Below are 17,716 nucleotides of genomic sequence, written 5' to 3' on the forward strand. Positions count from 1 at the left end.
ACCATTATAGTAAATTCAACCAGTCACTACTTTTTTTTACTATAATACTTTGTGTAATCGGTTTCACTGGCTCATTTTTTAATATAGAGGTACACTGCTAAGGTATAGTTGACTGGGGGTTCAAGACTGTGACAAGATGTCATGCAGCAAAACTCTTCTTAGGCTACATTACAAAGCCTCAGTGAGAAAATCTGTATTTAAAAGAGGGTTTTAGTGCTCTATAATAAAAGATGAACCAGAGTCTGTGCCAGGAGAACTAAAATGGTTGCAAAGTAGGATTCTGACCATCTCAAGGAACAAGAACAGTGAGAGTGTAGCATGGTAAAGATAAAGGCAGCAAGGAAAAATAAGCCAAGACAGCCTCTATCACAGAATGGAGGACTAACCAATAAGGTTTTAATGATAATCCCATTACTGGAGGAGAAAATGTCACCGGTTCAAGAAGCATATCCCTTGTTTGGAAAACTATGCGAAGGACCATGGAGCATCGGAATAGCTAGACACACAGCTTTGTGACCGCAGAACTTAGGTACATGCTACTGATAAAGCCTCTAAGAAGAGCATCCAGCAGGCTTGTCTGAACGATGCCCTTAGTGATCTATCAAAATTCACTGACCCAGAAGGTGCAACAGTAAATCAATAGACCCTCTATGGGAACAGGCTCAAAATCACATGGTACCATTTGTGGAGCCTTGTAAAGAACAGATGATCCAAATGGTAGATCAGTTGGTGTTGAAGCCCCACAAGGAAAAGTTCCAGGACCAGAAAAGCATTAAAAAGGTACTTAGTGGGCAAGTATCTAACAGAACCAGAAAAGGCCCAACAGGCTAGCAGAACTCGAAAAGGCCCAACATGCTAGCAGAACCTGCAAACCAGAAGAGGACATACACACTTGGAGGTTAGACGCATTAAAGCTGGAGGTCAATTGTAGCACAAAAATGAGACGAGAATCAAGTGCAATAGCAGGCCCCTCATGGTTAAGCATCGGAAAAGCTGGATCTATGAAGGAAGTCAGAAGGTGGCAATAGATGAGGAATGGAGGAACCATGCGAGGGCAGACGATGTAGGGAGAAAACAGAACCTCGGACAAGGGTCTTGGACATGGCGAAAAAAGAACATACATGGGACGTGGATTAGAAGAATGTAAAAGAATCTTTAACATCCTGCTGAACGCTGAAAGTCCCCAAGGGAGTGCAATTATTTCCTTGTATAGTAAGCCAAGAATGGGTTCCTGCACCATAATGGAGGCTACAAAAGGCTCACATGGTAAGTAATAAACTCATAACTCTGAACGTTCTGGTTGGTGCACAAGGTGACGCGCTCCTTTAGTGGTTGCTTCCCCCTAAGCAGATTTATTTGGTACCATCCTCCTCGGTTAGTGAGATCAAATGAGCTCATGTCTTTGCATCAACATAAACGAGAGGGTAACAGAACAGCCACAATCTTCTATGATATCAACTTAAAATATTTATTTAAACGCACATGGGAAAATTTGCTAGCCTTGTCAGACGGCACCTGCCGACTCCAGATTCTTATAAAAATAGACACAGAAGACAAAATACAGCAGTTCAATATAAATGGCAACCTGTAACTGAATGCCACGTTCCTGGTGAAAATAAATAGAAGTGATTTCTTGTACAAATATTAAATTAGTCTCAATCAACTCTTAACTCTATCTGATGCACCGTGATAACTTTCACGGACCATACTTTACCCAAAAAAATAGAACTTTAATAAACCTAATTCTGGCGAATGCCAGAGGTTCGAAAGGAATCGCACATTTAACAGGGGCATGTCCAGACACTGAACAAATACTGAAAGCTGACTACATACTTCACAGCCCTTTCTACTCTTTATATTCCTGATAATCCTGTTTACTTGCAAGCTCAGGATTCTTAAACACAAGCACAGGCAACGTTCAGACATGTATTCATGTAACTTTGATTTTAAGTATCAAAAGGAGAATGGCCATGTTGCAGTTGAGACGAGTACCAATATTAGGGACAGGCAATCTAATCTGGTTCAGTTACTATGTATACATTAAGACCATGATACATTAAAAAAAAAAACATCCACCGCAGAGGGATGGAAACAACCACAAGAATATAGTCCCCTTTCTGGAGTTTAATGTTACGCCAGGTGAAATAAAAGTTTACCTACGCAGATTTAACACGAGTCCACACAAATAAAGTAAAAAAAAAAAACAACAACTGGAAAACAATTCAGTGTAAATGAACGAACAACAAATCTGTAATCTTACATTACGAGTAAAACTGCACGTGCCACCTAAAAACCGTAACCCCAACCTACCTAGAAGCAGTAGGTCAAAAAGCTTGGCCACATTCAAACAAGATGTGACTATTATGAAAATAATACAACTGTAAGAGGCCAAGTATAGTTACCATCGAGGGAAGAATATTTAATACTAGTTAAGATTGGAAATATTAATCGATATACAGGCGTTACTTATTTTCAAAACATTCATTTCTCTATGGGTTTTGAAAAGCATCTAATTCTGTTTCATAGATATATATATATAAATAAAATAAAACTCAGACTGATGAAACGCCCCTGCAAACAACTGGGGTGCAAATAGACAATGAGCCAGAACAATGCAGACAGGAGCCATATACAAATCTGCCCTAAAACACTACCACCAAATGTTCCGGACCACCAAATGCCCAAATCTGGCGGACCGCATCGATACAAGCACAGAGAGAAGCAAAGAAATCTCCACCATTGTGAAAAATGTCACCTCACCATGGGCAGCCTTAAACCTGATCACAACCATGAAGACCTCAGCAACAATCCCTCTCAATTCTCCAGCAACAAATTTAACTGCATTTACGGCAACTTTAGCCCACAACCGACCCAACCTCACAAATACCTTCCGATTTTATTCAAAGAACCAGTGCAAACCACATCACCCTTGACACCCCAGAAGAAACCACTGACCCCATGATGTCCATCCACTCAGGGGCACCATTGGACCACTGCCTCCACCACACCTACTTCAGAGGATTGCAACCCATCAGCACCATGCTCACACCGATTCTAAATGCCTCCACCTCCTCAGTGACTTTTCCAGATGCTTAGAAACACACAACTGCCATCCCATTGCTGAAGAACCCACTGTGGTTCCTTTAACACTCGCAAACTACAGACTTATCTCCCTGCTACCATGCTGTGCCGAAGTCTTACAGAAAATCATTGACACCTCAACGAATACCTCAACAACCACCAACTCAACACTACTCAAGCTGGTTTCATATACAACCACAGCACACAACCTGCCCTAATCGCCACCACGGATGACATCTGCATGAGTCTGGACAGAGGAGACAAACACGCCCTCTTACTCCTGGACCTCTCTGCAGCATTTGACACAGTCTCCCACCCCATCCTCATCCAAAATCTATACGACATTGGAATCCAAGGACATGTACTCAAATGAATCTGCTGTTTCCGGACTAGAAGGACCCAGACAGCATTGTACAATCAGACGCCCACAAACTCATCTGCGGAGTTCAGAGTTCCGCAAGGATCCTCCCAAAACCTAACCCTTTTCAAACCTTACATGATCCCTCTAGCCAGCATCATCCACTCTCACATCAACATCCTCTCCTATGCTAACAACACCCAACTCATTCTCTCCCTCACAGGCAAGAAATCCAGTACCCAGATGAAGTTCAATGCCTGCATGATTGAAATCGCGCAATAGATGAAGACCAACTATCTAAAGCTGAACATTGACAAGACCGAAATCTCAATCTTTAAAAAGAGCACATTACTGTGGAACACCCCTGGTGGGCCAACGGCTAAGACCAACACACACCAAGAACCTAGGGATCATCATCAACAGTAAACTCAACATGACCGCACAAGTCAATGCCATCACTATCTCATGCTTCCATATCCTGAAGATGCTGAGGAGGATTTTCCAATGGCCCCCAATCAGCACCAAGGAAGTGTCATGCACGCCCTGATCACAAGCAAGCTATACTACGGGAACACCCTGTATGCCAGGATCAACAAAAAAAACTCACCAGATGGCTGTAGACCATTCAGAATTCGGCAGCCAGAATCACCTACAATCTCCCACGCTGCACTCACATCACACCATACCTAAGGGAACTCCACTGGCTCCCCATTCACAGATAAACACAATATAAACTCCTCACCCACACTTTAAAGGCCCAATGTAACATTGCTAAGGTATGCTAAGCCAATCACATCTGCTGTCCCAAAACTTCCAGATACCTCCTCTTGTCTGGACTCCTGCTTGAACAAATTTCATGTATATGGAAAACCAGATCCGAGGGTTGGACCTTCTCCTAAAACCCTCCTAAAGTGTGGAACAACCTGCCCTACACACAAGAGCCTCCTCACTGCTTGAATTCCATAGGAAGCTGAATACCTGGCTCTTCAACTAGTCTCATTAGGCTCTAGATGTGGCTAGACTCACACCCAACACCAGGATACCGTACCGGGTGATAGTGCGATCTGCAAATCTGCATAACATAACTATATCATATTATCAGTTTGACCTTCCATATCATCGTATATTCCACTTATCTGAGTTGTCTTAAAGCACACCCACGTACCACCTCTCCCCACCTAACATGTCTTATAATAACTGATCAGTCATGCAAATCATATGCTATGGTACACATTGTGAAAATGCTAACTACTGATTCAAGGGATTTTTTTTTTCCACAGGTGGCATGCCTCAGGGAAGACCAATACTTATTGGGCATTTTTACATCTTTTATTTAAAAAGTGTGAAATCCCTAGTGATACCACCATCTTTTAGGTTAAACATCCTGTAAGATGTAATACAGTCCGATTTGGATGTATTCTCATGCTTTTGAGAGGCCGCTTAGGCTTCTAGGCACAAAGTAAATCTCTGGAGTTTGAAGGAGTGATGGGTACTCCCAAGTTGCATAAGCAGAATCATCTACACCTCAAAAGAGAACTACGTCCACAAAGGAACTGTGTGAAATGCACGTAATATTCAATGTTCACTGAATATCGAGCACACAAGAAGGATTAAGGGGAACAGATGTAAATAATGTTGGGGCTCAGCAGGGTTCAGTTAACTGAATGCTTCGCAGACAAGGAAATAGTGTAGATATTTGTTTATTTGCCAGTGCTGCACAACTTATCACCAATCTTGAAGTCATTACAGCCCACGCAAAACTGAACAAAAATTTTACAAGATTATTCAGGCAATGAATTGGGCAAATAAAAGTTTAACAACAACCACCTTTATTAAAAGAAGGTTTAAAAGTGCCCTCTTCCCCCCTATGGCATTATATGAAAACAAGTAGAAAATGTAAAATACCATCATCCCCACTTTCTCACAAGGACAGACTGTAGAAAAGGAACAAGGCGGTCCCAGTGCTACCCTTTTGTACAGCCAAATCTTAGTTGGTTTAAACTCAATTTCAAAGGCATCACCCTATTATTTCCATTTGTGTGGGCATCAACGTATATTTATTCGCCTTGAGGTAATCAGATTCCATAAATGTTTGACTTGCTTCTTAAGCTACATTGTGTGTTTGGAGCCGTAACTTCAGTTTTATCCTCATTTGTTTGCTACCTACAAAGGCTACCAAATGCTTGCACCAGCTTCTTTTTGAACAGAGAATGCAAATGCTCTTGGTGTGTATGTGCGTGCATCGTTAGCTTGCAGCATAATTTTCTTTCATATTTCGCAAACTAGAAGAGTTTTATTTTCCTCTCCAACCTAACCCTATTGTCCCATTAACGAACAACATATATGTAGGGGAAGCATAAAGTCACATATTAACTTATACAAATAAACTCCTGTAATGAAGGGTTTATTTGTAGGTCATAAGTAAGCTTAATTAACTCTAGAAAAAGCTTTAGCTGTGTCAAAAGCTGCAAGGTTAACCCCATATCAGTGGTTATATAAATGGAGTTTAAGAGATAATGACCTTCTGATGGGCAGCAACTTTGATACAGTGCACAAGCAGGTCAAACAATGCCTGTTGTCGTGAGGACCTCTATGACCCAGGTTGGTCATCGCCGTTTTAGCTTAGTTTCACTGTTCACGTTTTATTCACATTTTCATTCATTTTAGTGAGGCTGCTTTTGGCGATTACTTTTACATACTTCTTTCAGCTTGTTTTTATCTAGGAAAGCAAACACAAAGCTGTTCATTTAGTTAGCCTTTTCACAACATATAATCAGTACTTTCTGTCAAAGGCTAAGGAACTCAGTACACAATATGCTAGTTTGCGTTGTCCCATCAGGAGTCAGCTTCTATCACCGAGACACAGCATTGCATCGGAACTGTACTTCCAACGTGGTATGATTTATTATATAAACTGTGCACTGACCCAGATAGGACAGAGGGCATTCCAGCCATGAATATCCTGTACAACATGCAGCTTGGCTGGTGCTGATCGACCAGCCTCTCATGGGGACTGCCATCTACATCACAGGCTGATTCCTGACAGTATTTCTAGGTATGGGGCTAGGGCTAATCCCTTAGATCGGACCAGGCAGAAGGGTACACCCACTAAGCTCTCAGCATAGACATAGGAACCTCTAGTACATCTAGAACCACAAACATCATGGTTGGATTTTTTATATTATTTATCATGTTCATAATGCTGATTACCTTACTTTGTTTCACCTGCCTAATTATCACAGCTCATTTTTATATGCCAGATTGCGATTGTTTCAGTAAATGCATTGAAAACTTATCTCACATGTTTTTTGTATTGCCTCTGCATGCATGAACAACATCAAAGGGGTATCATCTGTTTCCACAGCTTCCCTGGGGATTCGGAGTGTCATGTTGAAGTTACTTAATCACCTTTTACCCTGATGGGTCTGGAGGTTTGTGTGAGGCACTTTGAACTAGACAGGAGTTAGGCCCGCAGGTACTAACTGTGTGGATAGACAGTCTCCTACACTTGTTGTTCTGCCATCCTAATTACGCACTCCTATTATCAAAATTGGAAATGCACGTTACTATCATCTTGAAAACATCTTTCTTTGAACAAGTCTCGTAAACATGACCATCTTCTCTAGAATAAATATTCTCCTCACAGCTGTTCTTTTGCATGTAGAGGTGAAATGGCTTGAGTGGTTACATTCCATCATTTCTTTCTTTATGTGGACTTTGAAGATGATTTTCACTGAAGACGCAAAGTACATTATTACAGAAGCGAACATGGACACTACCAAATCTCAGTATCTGTATTGTGTGGTTATTCATTTTAAATATGGCTTACCATGATTAGTTTAGAATCTCACAGGTGAAAGTATCAAACGTTACAGACAGTATCAGCTTGAGAGGGTCAGATTTCCCTTTTAAATTATTGTGCACCAAAATGCCTTCGTAAGATCTACTTTAAAGTACCATTCTCAGAAGTAAAACAATGGAATTAGATTTTGTGCTAGTTTAACCCCCTTCATTAGTTTTACCTTCAGCCACTTTGGAATCCAATGAAACATATATAGGACATAGCTTACTAGAAATCAGGGAACATCTTTAAGTCTTAATTGAGTCGAACTTGGGCACCTTTCCTTCAAGGGGTTAGTGGCTGAGTGGGCTGACTTCCCTTGTGCTGCCAGCAAGGCAGACGCTTGGGCCTCAGTGCTGCACTCTGGACCTCTTCTTTTTACCCCTGATCTGGGCAGCCTGTGTTCCTGCACCAGCATCAATATCTACTTTTACGCTTACCCGCAATTTATCTATATTCTTAGCTTGCGCCTCTGCCTGCTCACTTCCCACGGTTTGGTCCCACACTACCTCCCCAGCATATCCTTTCTCTGGTCTTTACTTTACCATTCTCGCCCTTCCTTTTCCTTTCTCCTTTTCCCTCTCTTTCCTTTCCCTCCCCCTTTACTTTTTCCCTTTCCCTTCCCTTCTTCTTTTCCTCCTTGCCACTTTCTGTCTCCCCCTTCCCTGCATCCTCGGTCCCATCCCCCTCCCCCAATTTGCCCACCCATTCTCAGCTGTGGCAGGCCTGGACCTACACGTTGTACCTTGAACTGTTTATGTATCTTGTGGGCTCTTGCAGGTTCTGTCGCCTATGATCAGCCAGTTCTGGAGCATCGCTTTGCCTGCTGTACCCTATTATTGTAGCCCCAGCCCCCCACCCTTTGTAAACTTGAATAAAAAATGCAAAACAAAAAAAATAATTGAGGTTTTTTTTTTTTTCACCAGGAACTCTTCGTCCAAGTTTAACTATCTTCAAACTGTGTTGAGGTAGAAAAGTTTACACTGGGAAGGGAGTCTTATTTAAATTGTGCGACAATGAGCAGTGCATTATGGAAGTACAGCTGTGTAGCTTGTAATAACTAGTCAGTGCTTTTATTAGGTTTTACATCTTCACCTCTGTCTTTTGCACAATAGAATTTGAAGGGAATGGCTGTTTTTTTTTTATAACACAAATTATTTTGTGACCTAAGTGAACAACTCTAACTTCCTTTTAAGGAAGTGACAGTGTTCGTGACTGGCAGACACTTGGCACAGTGAGTGGTCATCGACCTGCATCCAATCTACCAATCTTCAGCCAAGCCCATACAAGAAGGGTGTAGTCAAAGGCAGTGGAGGGCACACCCCCTCAGAGCTATAGTTTTCATCCTACAATGCAAAGCTGGGCCCTGCTTGTATTTATTTTTGTTTATTTTAATTTAGGAGATGGCTGGCTCCTGTAGAGCTTTTTAATATTCGAGCAGGGAAGGGAGGCGGCCATAATTAGGTCGAGTGTGGAAGCATTTTGACCTGTTGTAAGCATTGTGGGCTTTAAACCACACCCATGTCATGCCCATCACTTTTTCTCGTTCGTGGGCTTGCCTTTCAAAAATCCCTTAATGTCTTTGGTAAATGTTTATGTTTGTACCGCCTTTAGGCTGCTTTTGTCAAGCCCTGCAGACTTCCCCTGTTACATGGAATATTGCACGATTGCTGATATAATTCAGTGAGGGCTATTTTTTTTTTGTCTCTTCCCGATGTGCTCCACGGCGCTCACATCGCAAACAGGCACAATGGCATGAATTTGATTGGCGGTATTGGCGCGCTGGTCCCATTGTCCTCAGTTACCTAATCAGAGTCATTTCTTGTGGCTCTCCCCTTAAGACACTTACAATTGGTACATGCTTTACAACAAAACAGAAATCCTCAAAGCAAAAGTGCTCTCCCAGCACAGCAGGAGAGCCGATACTACAATATTCACAGCACTCAGGAAACTCAACCCATAATGCTATACAGGGCATTACTTTTACAAAACATCTTTGCTCATAACTCAGTCTGTGGTGGTCCTAGGACAATGGGACCACCACCAAAACATTCACAACTGTGTGCTCTTTCAGCCTACATCAGTTTTGGGTCCCCAAACAAGGTTAGTGGGGCCACAAAATAATAATCCCTCCTACCATCCAGTGTCTGTTTAAGTTCTCTCATGGCTGGAACTTTTGTTTTACAGCTGGGAATAGTTTGTGTTCTAAAGGCCTTTTTGGAATATCATTTCTATAGGCCTGCTACCCCTGAAAATATGCAATGCACTATGTCCTCTACGGGCTAAATATATGGTTACACTGCATTATTTATTGCCATTTTTTTTTTTTGTGTGGCTATTCCCTCCGGGTCCCCACACTGTGTTAGTGGGGACTCCAAAATAATAACCCCTACCACCATTCGTTATCTTTTTAACCTCTCTTGTGGCTGGAAATTTGGTTTTGCAGCTGGGAGAAGTTATGTTTTATGGGTCTGGTTTTTAATATCATTGCATCAGTCCTGTTAACCTTGAAAATGTGTAATGCACTATGCCCTCTAGATATATGGTACACTACATTACTTTCTCCCTTTCGTTTTTTACGTGGTTGTGCTCTCCAAGGGCTGACCTGTATAGTTACATGAGCATGTTTCTTCCAAATGCTATTTTTATTGTGGTGTCCTCTAAGGGCTGGTCTGAGCATTGCAGTTAACATACTATAATATTCACATAAACTCGCCCCATAATGCTTTACAGGGCTTTACTTTTACAAAATGTTTTGCTCATAACTCAGCACGTGGTGGTCCTAGGACAATGGGACCACCTTCAAAACGCTCTGTCTACATTATCTCCGAGTCCCCACACTAGGTTAGTGGGGACCCCAAAATAATAACTACTCCTATCAATCAGTGCCTTAAGCTTTCTCATGGCTAGAACTTTTGTTTTACAGCTGGGAGAAGTTTGGTTTTAAAGGCCTTTAGGCCTGGGTGGAGGTTACGGAATTCCACTTTGCGGAATTCCGTGGAGTTGAATAAAATCTCAGTGGAATTTCGCTGAGGCTGAGCTCAATGACCCGTGGAGTCCTGAATGCGCCCAAGCTCAGAAGCGCTAAACAGGGTCAGGGGCATTCAGTACAGGGTCGTAGGCAGTCATAGTGTACAGCACATGGGGCAGGCCGGTGCACAAGAGGCCTAAAACAGCAGCTTTCTTTCACTGCTTAATATCACTGCAGTAAGCGTGCTAGCCTTAAAAATAGCCTTCAGGGTCTAAGTATATGGTTACGCTGCATTACTTTCTCCTGTTCTTTTAATGGGGTTATCTAGGGGCTAACAATATGGTTAGATTACTATGATTCTTACTAATTATATTTTTGTTATAGTGCTGTCTATGGGCTGTGTTGAGCATTACAGTCTAATGCCAAAAGTTTATTTCTGATAAAGGTTTATATGATAATTGTATATGTTATAATAATCTCTCCTTAATTTAATTATGACCATAATCCTGGCCAATTTAACACACTTATTACACTAGGACTGTTTGAACACTCTTGATGTGTTTGGGTAACCCTTCTGTTTATTTCTCCTCTGTGGCTCTCTTGTGTCTTTTTGGGGACTTGTGACAGCCAGCCAGCAACTCTGATGGTGGGGTGGTGAAAGTGGTATTCTATTGGAATTAGCATGGCATATCTAAAATAGGATGCTAAATGGCAACATTTTCATTTTTGTGCTGCAGATGTAGGAAGAAGGTAAATGGAAATGCTTCAGTTATATGCAGGGCCACTAGAATTATATGGCAGGAAAATATGAGATTATGAGGCAGCGCTGACCAATATATATAGCAAGAAAACTCCAATTATGAATTTACAATGCCAACAGCTTTAACTCAAGCAAATGTGAGACCTACTGCATTGCTAATGCTTCTAATTTTCCTTATTGGGGAATCCAACTTTTAGGACCCCTACAATTCCCATAACCTTTAGACCTACCAGCACAAAGCTTTCCAGGATAAATCTTAGGTGGCTAGACAATTATTTGAAAAGTGTGATACAAATTCATCAAAAATTATCCACATTGATAAAAAAAAAATCAAAAATGTGTTTCTTAGAGGGCAAACCAACTTAAACAGAAACAAACATACACACAAAAACACGTGTAGGCGCAGGCAAAGGAAAACCGTATCAAGTTTAAGAAACACTGGCAAATGGCATAGTGGTATTTTGGGTGAATATGCGTGTAAATGTCTTAAGATCGAAAAAATAAGGTGATGCAAAAGTGCTACTAAAACAGGAAAGCAAGTAATAACTATTTCACTTTCATGCTATGACTTTTAGCAGCAAAGAGGCACCTTAAATTTAAGTTCAAATATTTATTAGGAAACATACTTGAGTCTTTCTTGATTGACTTTCCACCTTCCCGGCTCTTCTTCAAAACTGCCTTTAACATTTTGTCCTTTCCTGGAGATAAACAAAGACTTTCAGTGAGCCTACTTTGTGAAATTGCTTTGTGAAAATAAACATAAAAAATGACTCACAGTAACTGAAATATTTGCAATGAGCTTGAGGAAGCAGGAATTTCAGGTTGCGATCCATTAAACAATTGCTCCAAGCCGAAAGCTTATGTATTTAAAAGAAGACTAATGTAAAGTTGCAAATAAAATCACGAGTTATCAAAAATGGGCTGCTGAATCAAGTGCAAGATTAAGATGTTCAAATAAAAGAAAAGTACGGCATCATAACATATAGTAGGCTAGTGTAATGATTTATGGGGTACACCTAGTGCAGATTAAGGGCTACACATTACTCTCTAATATCATTTGAATTTCGCCCCCCTCCCTAAAACATAGAAACATTTGTGCAAAGTAGGTCATTAACAATCTTTAGAAATCTGGTCATTACAAGACAATAGCTATGGATTTCAGAACTCTTCGTAGAGGTATGCACTTTCGAAGTGAGAGGTATAAGCTAGAATCAATGTGTGCCCGAGTAAAGAAAGGTGTTCAAAAAGATAAACTGGATGGGCAACTTAAAACAAACCAAACCTACAGCGTCGTTGAAGATAACCAAGCAAGCCTTTGGACTGTCAATCTAAATGGTAAGAAATGTGCTGAAATGCAGGCGTGAAATGGGAACGTGCATCACTATAGAACTACACCGGCTACTGATGTGACCGAACACCCAATTAAGAGTGATAATAGGTGACCAGCTACCGTGAACACATGTAGAAGCCTTGGGTCCACATCAGGCAAGGATTGGTGAGAATATTTTTTTCCAAGATTTGTGACATGTTTAGTGAGCCCAGCTTATTCATGCACATAATTTTGCATTCTAAAACTACTAGTCCTAAATTGGATTGGAAGTGAAAGTCCAGCTAAAAGGGATGGCCTTCTATTTTACTACATGATAACAGTGTATTGACTCTAAATAGGGTTAGAGATTAAAATTAAAATCATGATTTCCCTTGCAGACTGTGATATAGTTATGTAGCTTTACTTCGGTATTTCTTGTAAGCAAATTCCCAAAGCCATGGAAGATAGTCTGTGGCAAATTAAACGGCTCATTAGAAAGTTAATTTTCCACTCATTAGCCCCTGTTAAGCTGCAAAATACTAAAACAAAAACTGCTTCAGATTATCAGACTGATTCCCAGGGAGTGTGCAGACTTTTTTTTCCTCAGTAAATCATCTCAATGGAATGCTTAAAAAAAAAGAGGCAAACATTCCTACACCAACTGCAGGTTAACTCATGATGAGCAAAAAATAAGTTTCCAGAAAGTGAGTGTAAGAAATTGGATTATTGTTTGTGGTGGTTCCCTAACCTACCTCCCTAACCCTTTGCTGCCAGGCCTTTTCCCCCTCAGGTGCCAGGCTTTTTTTTGCTATTTGGGGCAGTTTGCGCTTAAGCCCTCATAACTTTTTGTCCACATAAGCTGCCCACGCCAAATTTGCATCCTTTGTTCCCAACATCCAAGGGATTCTAGAGGTTCCCAGAGTTTGCCAAAATACAGCAAAAATGTAGTTAAAAAAAAATAGGAAAAAAGGACTGCAGAAGAAGGCTTGTGGGTTTTACCCTGAAAATGGCATCAACAATGGGTTTGCGCTAGCGCTTCCCCCGAGGGCTGGACCCAGGACGTAATGGTTACATCTGTGGCAACTCAGTGCCACGCCACAAGACATAACCATTGCATCCTTGGCGACCAAGGGGTTAAGGAACAATAACAATCCTTGACAGTTTGAACCCTCAAAACAAAACAATTAACCTGAGCTCAAGCTCTTGATAGCTATGGTACACAGCAGACAGGCATACTTAAGTCAATGTGTAAAGCATGCATGCAGTATCAAGACAGTAAAAAAAAGGCAAAATTCAGAATATAAATTCCAAATTGGAAAAGGAGTCAAATTCAATAAACAAAATGACATCATAATGACAAAAATCTGATAAGGGGTCCTGAAGATATGAATTTTAAAATCTTTAAGAAGTAGCACAAAAAAGCACAAAGCGCCAATGATAGTCACTAGTCACACTAGAGTGGGACCAAGGCACAATTTAAGGTTCACCATGATGCAACACGGGTCGGATACACCAACCAGGTTCACCCTGGTCAAAGACTTTACCTTCTGACGTAGTCCATTAAAGTCCCAATTCATACAAGAGTACACTTCTAAAACTCCCAAGAACTTATAGGAGGGACTTAGAGACTCAAAATGTGTCAGGGAGAGGCCAATAGCAGGGTCCAGTCCAAGCTCAGTAGTCACCGCTCAGCTGGGCAGTTGCCAGAAAGGCCTCTTGCAGCTTGCTGTATCCCTGTAGCATGAACAGGTTAGCCTTAAGACCCTTGTAGTCCACTTCCTTGTCATGAATATAAGAGACAGCAGGTCCAGTACTTCAGGGCTGCTCTCAGGTACCAGAAAGCTGCTCCAGTCCTCTTCTTTTCTTCCTCTGGTCTAGAAGGGTTCTGAAGAGGGTGCCTGGAGATGCCACATTTATGCCTGGAACTAGTGGGTGGGAATAACTCCTGGGCACGCCCTAATCAATGGAGTAAAAGTTCCCAGGGCCAGCCCTACCCACTTTAGGCATTTCCAAGATGGTGCAAGTCTGTGGCCACACAATATTTAGGCTCTGAGGGCTGGGGGGTGTAGGGAGTGTACTATGGAAATCCAAGTATTCTTCCAAGCCTAACACAAAACTCCAGTTTGAAGCAGCACTCTATTGCCAATAAACCCAAAGACAGAAATATTGTAGAACAAAATGAGGGGTTTCCAGCAACCAGACAATGGATTCAAAAGAACTGTCATGACGTTTTGTTTTCTACCATCAAGTACACCCCTGTGTCATATGTAAACCCAGCTGATCAAGTCAAGCAGAATTGGACACTACAGCAGCATTTGTCACTGTAATATCAAAAAGGATGGTCATATCCCTCTATCTTCTGCTGAGCTCAAAAGACTCAACCGGCCCACTCTGGTCGATATGTCAATTACAGTGACCTTCTGTGTAGCTCCAGAGAGATTAGCTTTGGGAACTTCAGGCAGGGAAAAGGAGACTTTCTGAAAGTTACTTTTCTTTAATATTTATTAAAAATCTAAATTTGCTACTGAACTAGATATTAATGACTAAATTGTTGTTTAATTACTTTCTAGCTAGTCCAATTCCAGAGATGCAGTATTAGGATTTTAATCTGCACTCTGATTTTCTACATAAAGCAGCTAAGCTTGACAAAGTGAAAAAAAAATCGTACAACCGACTTAATGGACTACAAGGCTTACACAGCGGTGACTTATAGAAAATTAAAAGGAAAGTTTTTGTATGTAAAAAGGATTTATTTTGACAGGTTGAGCTGCAGCGTTTACACTGTTACAGTCAAGGTACGCTAGTAGGCCTGAAACCATGTCTGTACTGCCAGTGTAGTAGATGGCAAAATAGATGCTGCAGGCCACTAGTGGAATTTAACTTCCAAGCCCCGAGTACATCTTGTACCATATATACTAGAGTAGCTTATATGCAAGTTAAGTATACCAATTAGGAACATGCCAATTCAACTGTGTTTAAAATGTAAGCACAGGCACTTTAGTACTAGGAGGTAAAAGGGAAGTGCACAAAAAAGGCAGATTTCCTATCGTGAGCACATGCAGAAATAAAAGCAGTTATGACCAATTGGAATGTGCTGCCAAATAAACCTTGTAAAAAATGAACAGAAAATAAAATGACTGATGGCTGTGATTTATGTGTAATAGATGCTCCCTTTATAAAACTAGGTGTCGATAGCACTAACACTACAGCAATTTTAACGAACAACATGTTAACCTGGACACAAAGTATAATATGATCTGTTCCCTACGATTTTTGAAAAGTGATAATGATAAATTAAAATGATCTACAATATTGTTAAGCAATAATTACTTGTTGTGGGTTTCCTACCTGAATGTAAGGGTCAGACGGAAACATTTAATAACAAAATAAGAGACAGCCAGTAAAATAAAAAGCTATATCATTAGGAATATGTAATTTGACATTTTATTTTATAAATGCAAAATAAAAATGATGGAAGCTTTCTAAATGCCATGACAATCATCTAGAGCAACAGTTCTAAACGTTTTGACTTTGGTGCTCCCCCTCATCCCCCTCAATGAATCATCGCTGGAAGCTAGAGACCCCGGCATAAGCAATATCTACAATTTGAACGTAAAACCAATCACAAAAATTCAGATGCAAGTACACATCAAACAGATATACAAATGAAAAGATATTTTGTTTCATTCACAAACAATTATTAATGGGGCTTTTGGAGCCTTTGTACATTTTGAATTCTAAAAGACCAAGTGATATGCTAAATTCTAGCACACCACTTGCTCTTTTTTGCTCCTCATGCACCCTCTTTTTTTTGTTAGCGCTTCAATTGAGGCCACCCTTCATGCATACTGTTAGAAATGGGGTCTCTAGCTGGCAGCGGCTGGCCCTCTGTCCAAGTACGGAACCTCATTCTAGTCAGGGTAAGGGAGTCACACAGCTAAGATAACCCCTGCTCACCCCCTTGGTAACTTCCTCCAAGCAGTTAGGCTTATCTCAAAGGCAATGTGCAAAGTATTTGTACACCCACATAGTAACACAGTGAAAACACCACAAAAGTACTCCGCACCAGTTTAGAAAACTAGCCAATATTTATCTGAATAAAACAAGATCAAAACAACAAAAATCCAAAATACACAAGTAAAGATATGTCTTTCTAAATGTTTAAATGAGTCATAGTCCATAGGAATCAATGGTTATATCTTTTTAGCACAAAGTATGTCAAAACCAAAGCTGATGCGGGCCGCAGGGGAGGTGAGGTGCCAAAAAAAGCAAAGTGATGCGTCAGTTCCTTACTGGCAGTGGAGGTAATGCACAGTTTCTTTTCTCACAGGGGAGGCGATGCATAGGTTCCTTACTGGCAGGGGAGATGACGTGTCAATTCTTTCCTTGCAGGAAAGGTGATGCGTTGATTTCTGCATATGCAGCCTCGGTTCCTTGCAGAGTCAATGAGAAGCTGACGCCCTGGGGGCAATGCATGAAAAATCCTGACGCACTTTGTGGATGGAGCTGCAGTGTAACAGGCATTGCATCAATTCTGCAGTCACAAGACTGGTGCTGTGTCGATTCTTCAACTGTGAGACAGGCGCTGCATCCATTCCACAGGTGTTGCGTCGATTTTTCAGCCGCATCCCATTGGTGCGTGGATTTTCTCCTTCAAGTCACTAGCTTACACTTCCAAGGACCCAGGGACTGTAATTGCCACCACTTGGCAAGTCAGGCCCCTCAGCAGAATAGCCTAGGCACTGGCAGATGAAGTCTTTGATGTCCCTGAGACTTCTTAACAGGAGGGAAGCTCAGTTTAAGACCTTGAAGAACCTTGGAAAGCAGGACATAGAAAGCCAAGCCCAGTCCTTTCACTCCCAGGACAGAAGCAGAAAGCAGCTTGCCAGCACAACAAAGCAGCTTGCCAGCACAACAAAGCAGCAGGCCAGCACACCAAAGCAGCAGGCAGAGTGGCAGTCCCTACTACAGCATCAAGCTATGCTTTCTGTGAGACCGTCCTCAGACCCGAAGTGTTCTAACTATGTTGTGTCCGAGGGCCAGTACTTATACCCATTTCTGTCTCTGAAGTAGGCAAATGTCAAAGAGAAGTCTTTGTAGTAGACAAGACCCTGCCTTTCCCTGCCCTTGGAGAACATTTTGTGTGAGGACAGGCATAGCCCTATTCAGGTGCAAGTGTTGGCTCCTCCCACCACTCTAGCTCAGGAAGACCCTTCAGGAAATGCAAGGCACACCTCAGCTCCCTTTATGTGACTCTCTAGAGTGAATTCAGGAACAGCACAACTGTCACCCTGACACAGTTGTGTATTCCACAGACACGCAGAGGCACAGAATGGTTACGCAAAAAATAATAATTTGCACTTTCGAAAAGTGGCATTTTAAAACTTACAATTCAA

The 17,716-nt window shown here is 41.4% G+C and overlaps 1 protein-coding gene across 2 annotated transcripts in view; it reads right to left on the minus strand.

Moving 5' to 3' along the window:
• Positions 1-17,716, minus strand: part of TANC1 (tetratricopeptide repeat, ankyrin repeat and coiled-coil containing 1) — a 736,024-nt gene that overhangs the window by 594,440 nt on the left and 123,868 nt on the right. Inside the window, exon 2 of one of the 2 annotated variants that reach the window (XM_069225129.1) lies at positions 11,638-11,709. The exons of the other annotated variant lie outside the window; for it this stretch is intronic. Within the exon in view, the coding sequence (XP_069081230.1) occupies positions 11,638-11,698 (61 nt within the window). The 5' untranslated portion in view covers positions 11,699-11,709. The remainder of the gene's footprint in view (positions 1-11,637; positions 11,710-17,716) is intronic. 2 annotated transcript variants of the gene reach the window in all.

The sequence above is a fragment of the Pleurodeles waltl genome, chromosome 3_1 (genome assembly GCF_031143425.1).
Source record: "Pleurodeles waltl isolate 20211129_DDA chromosome 3_1, aPleWal1.hap1.20221129, whole genome shotgun sequence".
NCBI classification, from domain to species: domain Eukaryota; kingdom Metazoa; phylum Chordata; class Amphibia; order Caudata; family Salamandridae; genus Pleurodeles; species Pleurodeles waltl.